At 49.6% G+C, this 10566-nt stretch overlaps 1 protein-coding gene across 1 annotated transcript in view; it reads right to left on the reverse strand.

Annotated features, from left to right (window-relative positions):
- Positions 1-6630, reverse strand: part of Ccne1 (cyclin E1) — a 10715-nt gene extending 4085 nt beyond the window's left edge. The window contains exons 1-6 of the mRNA XM_050124528.1: positions 6453-6630; positions 5910-5961; positions 5717-5804; positions 5410-5478; positions 1063-1214; positions 806-941 (exon numbers count right to left, since the gene is read on the reverse strand). Of these exons, the coding sequence (XP_049980485.1) occupies positions 806-941; positions 1063-1214; positions 5410-5478; positions 5717-5804; positions 5910-5932 (468 nt within the window). The 5' untranslated portion in view covers positions 5933-5961; positions 6453-6630. The remainder of the gene's footprint in view (positions 1-805; positions 942-1062; positions 1215-5409; positions 5479-5716; positions 5805-5909; positions 5962-6452) is intronic.
- Positions 6631-10566: the final 3936 nt, after the last annotated feature.

Here is a 10566-nt window from a genome sequence, read left to right on the forward strand (position 1 = left end):
TGGAATTTTGCTTGTTTCTTGCCTGGGATGGAACCCAAGGCCAGGAGTATGTAGTCAAGCTCCACTGCGGCCTCATGTACTTGCTTATTGATCAACAATAGCACAGAAGTAGGGAAATGATTCTCAGTACAATTAGAACAAGGCAGGCTGTTAAGAAATCTTTTTGGGAGCAGGGCAGTAGTGGTACACACCTTTAATCCCAGCACTCAAGGAGGCAGATGCAGGCGAATCTGTGAGTTCAAGGCAAGCCTGGTCTACAGAGCTAGTTAGTTTCAGGACAGCCAGAGAAACTTTGTCTTGAAATACCCCCCCCCCACACACACACACATACACCAAATCCTTCTGGGAGGAAAGAATAGACCCAAGGAATTTAAAGTGATCTGTGAGATCTGACTGCTGCAGAGAACCTGTTCATGTGTGCCTACAATTAATGACAGTGACCACTGCACAGCTGATATGTGAATTCTAGGAGATATCTTTAAAAACAATTTAGCACATGTAAATATATACAGTTCAAATAAAGTATAAATAGTAATACCTACAATTTACTAGAAAACCACAAACTTTGTAACTACTCAAACTTAGGAAAGAAAAACAATAAGATGCCAATTTCAAAATATCCAAGGAACAAAATGACTTCAAAAATTTCAAGAACTTAGAGAAAAGAAAGACCATCGCAGTACTTATACCAGGCGGCTTCAGAGAAGCAGAATGTGCCAATGCAAATGAGCACACGCAGAGATTGCAGTAGCACAGAAAGATCTAGCAATGGTGGTGCTCCAGCAACTGGGACAGTCAGGCTCACCTCCATTAGCCAATCCAGAAGAACTGCTCGCATCCTTGCCTGCAGGAGAGGATGGCGCTGCAGAAAGTGCTCATCTCTTAGGTAAGTCTTTTCCTTGTTTAACATGATCCTCCAAACCTCTTCTCTATTGCCCCAGCTATAAAAAGAAAAAACAAGAAACAGACAAACCTCAGATAGGTGGCAGTCTGCATTCACACTAAATGCAGACCAGGAAGACAAACGACACCCAGCAGCTATAGATCAAAGTCAACACCTACTTCAAGACTGGAAGTGGGGAGGCTCTGGGTGGTCTGATTTTCCGAGGCTGAAATGCAGTCTTGGGGTACTCAAGCTCATCATCCTCTTCTTTGTTAGGGGTGGGGATGAAAGAACAGGGGTCCACGCATGCTGATGAATTATCATCCCAAGGCTGCCAATAAAACACATCACAATGGGTTGGGTGCAACTCAGCATCTTGTCCATTCATGAACTGGTAGATTAGCTGGGCTTGGTAAACTGCCTTTGTTAAGATGGAGACAGCATGGGCAAGCAAAGGCCACAGGCATGCCTTGAAGCTTCCATGTCACTTCTGTAACTAGTTCAGGACATATGGACATCAAATGAAGTATTTGGGTGGCCAGCTGGATACAAGAGAGGTCAGCTTATATTACAAAAAGACTGATTATGTGTGTGTGTCTTCAACAGAAACCTACCTAACTCAAGACAAAGTACCACATCATTAGAGCCAAATCAAGTTGTGATCACAGGTCAAACTAATGAGTCTATGCAAACGATTTTCATTTCCTAATAAGAAGCCCTTATTTTGATCTCTAAAGTTATAAAACAAAGACTAGACTAGGGGTTGGAGAGATGGCTCAGAGGTTTAGAATACTGGCTGCTCTTACAGAGGATCTGCATTTGGTCCCCAGCACCCACATGGTGCTTACACCTATCGGTAACTCTAGTTCCAAGGTTCTAGATCCAGCACCCTCTTCTGGCCTTCTCAGGCACCAGCTACACCACATGAAGGTGTACAGGCTTAAGATACAGGCAAGATGCTCACACATAAAAATAAATCTTTTGTTGTTGTTGTTGTTTTCGAGACAGGGTTTCTCTGTAGTTTTGGAGCCTGTCCTGGAACTAGCTCTTGTAGACCAGGCTGGCCTTGAACTCAGAGATCCGCCTGCCTCTGCTGGGATTAAAGACATGCACCACTACCACCCGGCAAAAATCAATCTTAAAAGAGAGAACAAGGATATTATAAACAGGTAATGAATCTGCGACTGTGGACGCCTCCCAATAAAGACTTGCATTATTTTATGTACTGATTCGTTTACTGACAGGCTCTTGCCTGTGCAGGACAGGTTGGTCTCCAATGATCTTCATTGCCGTACCTTTAAAATGCTGACCAGAAGAGCATACCACCTACCTGGCACTAGCAAGGCACCTTATTTTAAGCAAAGGCCACTAATGTGAACTAGAGAACAAAACAGGTAACTGAGAGGTCTACCTGAACTGAATGCCACTGGAAGCTCTTGCAGCAGCCAGGCCACTTTTGAAGGAAGACCAGATTTCCAACTAGTGGGAAGAGAGCAAAGTTGCACATAGCTCCTCTCTGCTCAGGGTACAAAGAGTCAGACATGCAAATTATCCACAACAGCCCCTGCCAGCTGTTCGAGAAAGGCAGCTTCCTTTCAGTTCTGGCTTTGCGTGTTTGGTAGCATCTACGGTGCTGACTCAAAAGGTTCACATTACCACTATAGGAAGCTGCTCTCCATTCAAGAAAAAGTTCTGAAGGTACAAGCTAGGTGCCATCCTCCACAGCCAGATGGCTGGCACACCTGGGACCAGGCCTTTAGAGATGAAGGCAGTAGTTTCCAACCTGCAGTTCACAGACAAATTAGGTGAGCCTTCAGCAGACAAATGGGCTCCAAAGTTGGCTTTTCTAGAAGCCAGGGGATAAGGCTAAATAAGTGGATAATTAAGTCTGTTTTTGAGTGTCTATCAAGTTATACAAAACGCCAGATCAGCCCGGCTTTGAGACCAATTGCACTATGGCTCATCACCTTTTATCCTTGCACTCCATTTCTTTTCCTTATGCAAAACAAGTAGAGAAGTTCAACTAGTGTGCAGCTTCAAATAAAGTTCCACCTTGCCAGGCAGTGGTAGTGTACACCTTAATCCCAGTACTCAGAAGGCAGAGGTAAGAGGATCTCCATGAGTTAGAGGTCAGTCTGGTCTACAGAGTGAGTTCCAAGACATCTAAGGCTACAGAGAAACCTTGTCTCAAAAAATTAAAGGGAAAAAATTACATTTTGCTGGGTGTGGTGGCTCATGCCTTTAATTGCAACACTCAGAAGGCAGAGGCAGGCAATCTATAAATCTAAGGACAACCTGGTACACAGTGAGCTCAGGCCATCCAAGTACTTAGACCCTGTCTCAAAATACAGATATGCAAAATAGACCCCTCCCCCCAAGACAGGGTTTCTCTATAGCTTTGGAAACTGTCCTGGAACTCATTTTGTAGATCAGGCTGGCCTCGAACTCAGAGATCCACCTGTCTCTGGGCCTCCTAAGTGCTGGGATAAAAGGAGTGTGTCGCCACTGCCCGGTGCAAAATAGATTTTAATTATAATGGCATTCTGTTCATTTAGAATAACTCAGGTAGTAGGGTACATGCTTCTAATCTTAGGACTCCGGAGGCTGAGGCAGGAGATCACTGAGTTTGAAGTCAGCCTGGGTCACATATAGAAACCCTTGTTTCAAAAACAAAAATAGTCACTGAGAAACAAAGAGCTTTGTCAGTGTTCATTATCAGTGAATTTAATGTGACTGCTCTCACTGGCTCAAAGTTGTTGCACTGGGCTGAATGCAACTCCACAGAAACATTCTATGCAAATAAAACAAAGTAACCCCCCACACACACACAAAATCACCTACACCCCAAATTCTAACTTTGTGTGTCAACAATTGTTTCTAAGCTGTCAACTCTACAAACTCGTGTCTCAAGAAGCGCGAAGATGCCTTTTCACAGGGAATGATGGGACAGTCACAACTGGATTCTTGCTACTGCCCCATTCCCGTGGGTAGCCCCATTCCACAGCTCAAACAAGGAGCTAAGCACTGCTGCGGTTATTCCTGAGGGCAAAGTGAGTCGGAATCTCCACAAGCCTTACGGAAGGCTTGGCCTCATTCTCACTTGGAAATTTCTGTCAAAAACACATGGCAACATGGACAATCCTGAATTCTCCAAAGCATGGCTTATCTTCTATATACTACTATACTACTACCCAACTCTCTGAAGGTTTTCTTTAAGGGGCTATTTTTTGCTAACAGGAAGATAAACTGGGCCCCTTCTTAATGGCTAGTGAGGTCCTCTCTAGAAATACACATTACTGCAGTTCTAGGTGGCAGGACATCATTGCTCAGAAGGCATTATTCAGAACCAGCTGCCTCTCCCCGCTCTCCAAGTCACAGCTAACCTCTTTGGGATGAGGTCAACAGAATACTGTCCCTGCTCAGCTTTATCTGTGATGAAGGCTGAAGGTCTCACCAGCCCCTTTGGAGATAGGCTGCTTCCCCCACTGGAGCCATAACTATAGTCTCCAGTCATTTCTGGAGGCAAAGAGATAATACAAGCTCTCTATGCAAGGATCTGCTGATATTATACCATGCTGCATTAGAAAGATCTGGCAGGCACTACATAGGAGGGACAGAAGAACGGAGCAGTCAGTGAAATACTGGTTGAGACATACTTCATTATAGACCCTTGGCTGAGGCCAGGCAAAGTCCAAACAGCAGTGACCAACTGTAGTTAAGTTATGGCACAACATTCTAGGCCACAAAGACGAAAAAGGTTTTGATTTTTTTTTTGTTTTTGTTTTTCGAGACAGGGTTGATCTGTAGCTTTGGAGCCTGTCTTGGAACACCCTTTGTAGACCAGGCTGGCCTCGAACTCACAGAGATCCGCCTGCCTCTGCCTCCCGAGTGCTGGGATTAAAGGCGTGCGCAACCACCGCCCGGCTAAAGGTTTTGATTTTTGTTTTTGTAACATAATCTCACTATATGGTCTGGGCTGGCCTGGAACTCACTATAAGGGTCAGGCAGTCCTAGAACTCAGATCGCCTGCCTTTGCTTCCCTACCACTGGAATTAAAAGACCGTGCCATCATACTTGGCAAGAGGATAAAAGTTTGAAATCTGACCTAAAGGGATGGAAAAAGTTCATATTTGACACACTAAAAGCCACACATGTGAACGAGGGAGAAGTAGTTGGGAGCCCTAGTCCCCAAGTCACTAGCCTTTGGCAATAAGGCTACAGGCCCAGCTCTGTCACAGGCTTGCAGTGGGATCTGGGTTGCCTTGTGAGTCTCAGTTTCCTGCTGGGTTGAGGCCCCAATGATATGATGCTCACTCTGGTTCCTTCAGGTCTCAGTACCTGTAACCTCAGAGGTGCTACTCCAGAAACATAAACCCTTACCACATCCCCAGGCCCAGCAGAAGCCAGGCCACACTGACAGGCTCCTGTGGTTCAGCCATGTGACCTGCGGCTCTGGTTGGGGAAACTTGGAAGAAAGAAAGCATGGAACTCAAGAGACAGAACGCTCCCTAGGCCAGCCGACCTACCTGACTGCTATCCTGGTTTTTCACAGTCTTGTCAATCTTGGCAATTTCTTCATCTGGATCTTGCAAAAACTAACGAAAACAAAAAAATACCAATCCACCAAGGGAACACACGGAGCAACGCAGAGACAAAAACACGGAGAGAAAAGGGGGAAAAAAGTTTGTTAGGTTCTGAGTTACACTGAACTAAAGGAAACCTCCTCGACAAACTAATTCTCTTCATTAGTAGAAGAGAAGACCCAAATTTGGTACCCAGGTATGATGGAATGGTGGGGGGGGGTCCTTCCCAACCTGTGTCCTTTGTACTCACAACGGCCACATTCGCCTTCCTTTTTCTGGAGCGGACCGAGAGGTCAGGGCCACCCTCTTCTTTCATGTTGCCGTGGTCCTTCGCATCTCTGCAGAGGCATGGTGTCACGGAGGTGGGGCTCCCCAAAAATCTCAGGCCGCCCCTCCCCCACCGCTACTCACCATTCCCCTCCCGCAGCAGCGAGGCCACTCACCTCTCCTTCCTTTCCCTTGGCATGGTGCAGTGCTTGGGCTCCGAACTCAGACCTGGGGGGGAACATCAAACAGGCATCGTGGTGAGCACAGCCCGCAGAAGGGACCCGAGTCCGCCGGTCCGTCCCGGACACCCCTCCCCCCTCCCGCGCGGGCGGCGGCGGCGGGAGCCTCCCGGGCCCGGAGGCCGGCCGGGAAAATGGCCGATGGGCCCGGGTGGCTTGTCACCCGCGGGCGCTGCTGGAAGTCTGCGATCCCGGGTCCGAACCTGAGGTTGGGGATGGAGGCCCAGACGCCCTCCGAGAGGACCCCCCAATCCATCACCGCCCTCGGGACTGGGGCTGCCTGTGTCCCCTTCTACACCTCCCCGTGACCCGTCTCTCACAACCACCCCGGCGGGGCAACCTGAGCCGATACCACCGGGGACCCGGCCACCCGGCCTCGCCCCACCCCCACCCGGGTCCGGTCCGGTCCCGTCCGACCCGGTCGGGACGCTCTGAAGTCGCGGGAGTCCTGGGAGTCCCGGGAGTCTAGGCAGCCCGTACCCGAAGCTGTGTTCGCCGCAGGCAGGCGCGCTCGAGCGGGCAGGAGGCCGACGGCGGGCGGGAAGCAGGAGGCGGGAGGCGGCGGCCGAGCGCGCGGCGCTGGCGGGATCCGCGCCTGCCCCCTACACCGCGCTGGCTGCCGAGCCGGCTGCTCCTGCGCCCGGCTTCGAGCGGGACATTTAAAAATCCCAGCGCGCGGCACCGGCCCCGGCCCGCCCTCGAGCCCCGCCCCGCGGGCTGCGAGCCCCTCAGCGGCCGCAGCAAGCCCGGGGCCCGCCCCGTCGCTGCGCGGGCCAGCGAGGCGCTCTGACAGAGGCGTGGCCTGATGGTGGGCGTGGATGGAAGGTGGGCGTGGTCTTAGAAGGGGGCGGGAGTAAATGACAAGGCCCGCGCGCCAGAGGGGCGTGGCGCGGACGTGGTGGGCGGGGCCGGCGCGGGGCGGGACGCGGGAGAGTCGGCTGGCGCGCGCGGCTGCGGTGACGCGGGAGAATCTTGGCGCGAGCGCTCGAGGTGTTCAGAGTGTGCGGGGCCACGAGGAGCCGCGTGGGCTGCGCGAGTGGAATGTCATCACTGCAGATCGCAATGATCCTCTGCCGGGCTTGGCGGAAGGGATGCTCGGGGAGGGTCGGGCGCAAAGAACCGGCCGTCGGTCGGTCTCCCGCGCGCGCGCACTGTCTCTCCTGGCGCGTCCTCCCCGCCCCTGAGACGCTGAGTTCCGGGCCCAGAGTCGGGGCGTGAGTGTCCCCCAAGGTCACAACGGCGCGTGGCGCCTGGGACCAGAACCAGGATTCAGGCACTGCTGTGAGGCTTCCAGTGGACCAGCAAGTCCTTTAATCTGTCAGTGCCTCTCGGTTCGTTCATTCATTCATTCATTCATTCATTCATTCATTCATTCATTCAACTATGCAAGCACCTTCCTGTGTCTCTAGCACACATTCGCCCAACCCGCATGCAGTCAGGCCTCTGACCCTCAGGTCCACGTGCGGTGAGATGGCTTCCAGTCTAAAACTTTACTCCAAGTGTTTTCATTGATCCCAGAATAAGCTCAAGGCTCAGAACATGAAGTGACCCTCACCCTCTCAGACCTGACCTTAAGTCAACCTTCCTTCCGCCTGAACTGCTGGGTTTGGTGCTCTTTCTCACCCCAGGGCCTTGGAACTTTCTGTGTGTACTTTCTCCTGACCCTTACCGGCGGTTTGTGCTTCCAGGAAAACTTTGGAAGGTCTTGGGTGACCACTTCATCTCCAGCACACCTTTCCCCAGGACCTTTTCCCAGCACACCTTTTCTCCAGTGTCTTTGCCTTGCTGTGGCAAAGCGCTTGTTTCCTTGAGCCTCTTGTTCACTGATTTCGTGTCCCATTCCCCCTCGTCTATTTTGTTCAGTACTGACCTCTAGACAGTGTCTAGACCAAGAGGGACACTTGCCTCATGTTAGAGAAAAACATGCTGACCCAAGTCTGTGGAGCATACAGGATAGAGAGAGAGAGAACATTGAACAATGACTCTCAGGTGGCAAAGATCTTCCCTCCTCAACTTGTAACACGTGTGATACCTCTGGGACCCTTCCTCAGGGTAAACCTGCCTGACTCCTCTCCTTCAGTGACTGTTGTCTGGAAGTCAAGCAGGGTGTATCCTTCCCACAGGTCCTGACTAGCACATTGGTGATGTTGCAGGCTTCTGAGATGACGTGTCATATGCAAGTGGAGCCCCAAACCCTAGATTCTCCCAGCCCTGTTGATAACAGCAGATGGCAAACTTAACAAGATACAATTTTGCATTTGAGCTCTTTAAAGTTAAAGCCCATCCTCATGAACTGACAATAATCCTTGCATGTTGGTTCCACAACGACCCTAGTTTACAGACCACAGCTATCTACTGTCTACACTCGCTGTGCCGACTAAGGGAAGCAGGTGAAACAGTACCAGGCCTGGCACACAGTAAATGCTCAATAAAGGCTGTATTGTAGCCGCGATAGTTTTCTTTACGGTTCCATCAAGAAAGAATGAGAGTGCCAGATACTTCATGTCCTAACAATAAAATGGATGAATTAAAGACTACACAGTAAAAATCACAACTCGCTGACCTTCTGGCAGCATACAGGAATCCCACACTCAAGAAAGCAAAAAATACAAGTAGGGCGTGGTAGCACACACCTTTAATCCCAGCACTGGGAAGATCTCTGAGAGTTCAAGCCTGCTCTACAGATCAAGTTCCAGGACAGCTGGCGCTACACAGAGAAACCCTGTCTCAAGGGGGAAAAAAATTTGAGCCTAAACCTGCACGGTGGCACACGCCTTTAATTCAGTCACTGGGGAGGCAGAGGCAGACGGACTTCTGTGAGTTTGAAGCCAGCCTGGTCTACAGAATGAGCCTAGCCTGAGCTATGAATTTTTTTTCTGTCTTAAGAAAACAAAAATTAGCCAGGTGGTGGTGGTCCACACTTTTGGTCCTAATACTTAGGAGGTAGAGGCAGGTGAATCTCTGAGTTCAAGGCCAACCTGGACTACAGAACAAGTTCCAGGAAAGCCCCAGGGCTACATAGAGAAACCCTGTCTCGAATAATAAATAATAAATCAATAAGAAAAAGGAAAACCAGGAAAGGCAGGTGGTCGAGTACATATGATTATGGACACAGACCCTGGGTCCAGTTCTCAGCACCCCACAGTGGAGGAAAGCAATGATCATGGAGTAGAGAAAATAGGAGTTATGTCTGCAGTAAAGGATAATAACCAGGGAAAGGTTAAGGGAAGTTCTGGGATCCAGACACAATTTACCTCTTGATCTCAAGAAACAAGGAACTGAAACAAAATGAAATTTGTTTTATCCTCCTAGCCCTGCGCTTTCTACAACTTAGCCCAACCTTCCTAGAGCACTTTGGACATTCACAGGAACTCAGTGGGATACAGTGCTCTAACACTGGCTTATTTTTATTAAGATTTTATTTTTATTTGTGTGTGTGTGTGTGTGTGTGTGAGAGAGAGAGAGAGAGAGAGAGAGAGAGAGAGAGAATGTACAAGTAGTTGTGAGCCCCTATGTGGGCAATAGGAATGAAACCAGCAGCCAGTCCTCTTAACCGCTGAACCATCTTCCCAACCCCAGTAATTGTTTTTGGTTTTTTGTTTTGTTTTGTTTTGGTTTGTTTTGTTTTGTTTCGAGACAGGGTTTCTCTGTAGCTTTGGAGCCTGACCTGGAACTAAACCTTGTAGATCAGGTTGGCCTCGAACTCACAGAGTTCCACCTGCCTCTGCTTCCCGAGTGCTGGGATTAAAGGTGTGCGCCACCTTCAATTGTTTTTCAAAGATCGAAATCAAGAAAAGCCAGATTTGAATTTCAGCTCATTTAGGAAGAGAGACAGTCATGCGGATTGGCAGTTGCTATTCAGAGCAGTAAAAACTGAGATGAGAAAATTCTGGGGCTATGACTTCAAATGGGGATGAGTGCCTGGAGGGATGACAAGAAAATAAACAGCCAGCGAGCTGCCCACAGCTAGGAAAAGCTCTGCACCACAGCTCTAAGCCTTTAGAACTCACTGCCGGCCGTTCCACCGGGGATGGTTGGCTTCCTGAGGCACACAAGCTCATTTTCCTTTGTCTCTACATGGGGTCCAGAGCACATGACAGAACACAGTCTTGAGGGAGACTCTGGAAAAAGCATGGAGCCCACAGCCCTCACACACGCTGCTGCGTAGAGTAGGTAGCACCTCTCTTCCTCCGGGCGGGAATCTTCTGGATTGTTCACGGACTCCCTGTGCACCCGTTATCTGCAAACGGATATGAGTCTAACTGTCCAGTCTTCTAGATTTACCGTGAGGATCCAGATCCCCATGCCTACTAAGCTCTTCCAACAGAGTCTGACAACAGGTGCCCAGACATGATCACAATCCACAAGGCAAGTCGGAGGTCTCGATTCAGCTTCATATGTGGCCCAGGCCCTGATCATGGTGGAGAGGTAGAAGCAGGAGCCAGGATATGAAGTTTACAGAGAAGGAAGCCCAGAAAATATGCTATTCTAACATGGGGGCCTTGGACAGACTTCAGAGATGAAACTGTCACCAGGTCCTAAAAGGAATCTCTCTCTCTCTCTCTCTCTCTCTCTCTCTCTCTCTCTCTCTCAC

Source organism: Alexandromys fortis, unplaced genomic scaffold (genome assembly GCF_014885135.2).
Source record: "Alexandromys fortis isolate MF-2015 unplaced genomic scaffold, M_Fortis_MF-2015_v1.1 scaffold_198, whole genome shotgun sequence".
NCBI lineage: Eukaryota > Metazoa > Chordata > Mammalia > Rodentia > Cricetidae > Alexandromys > Alexandromys fortis.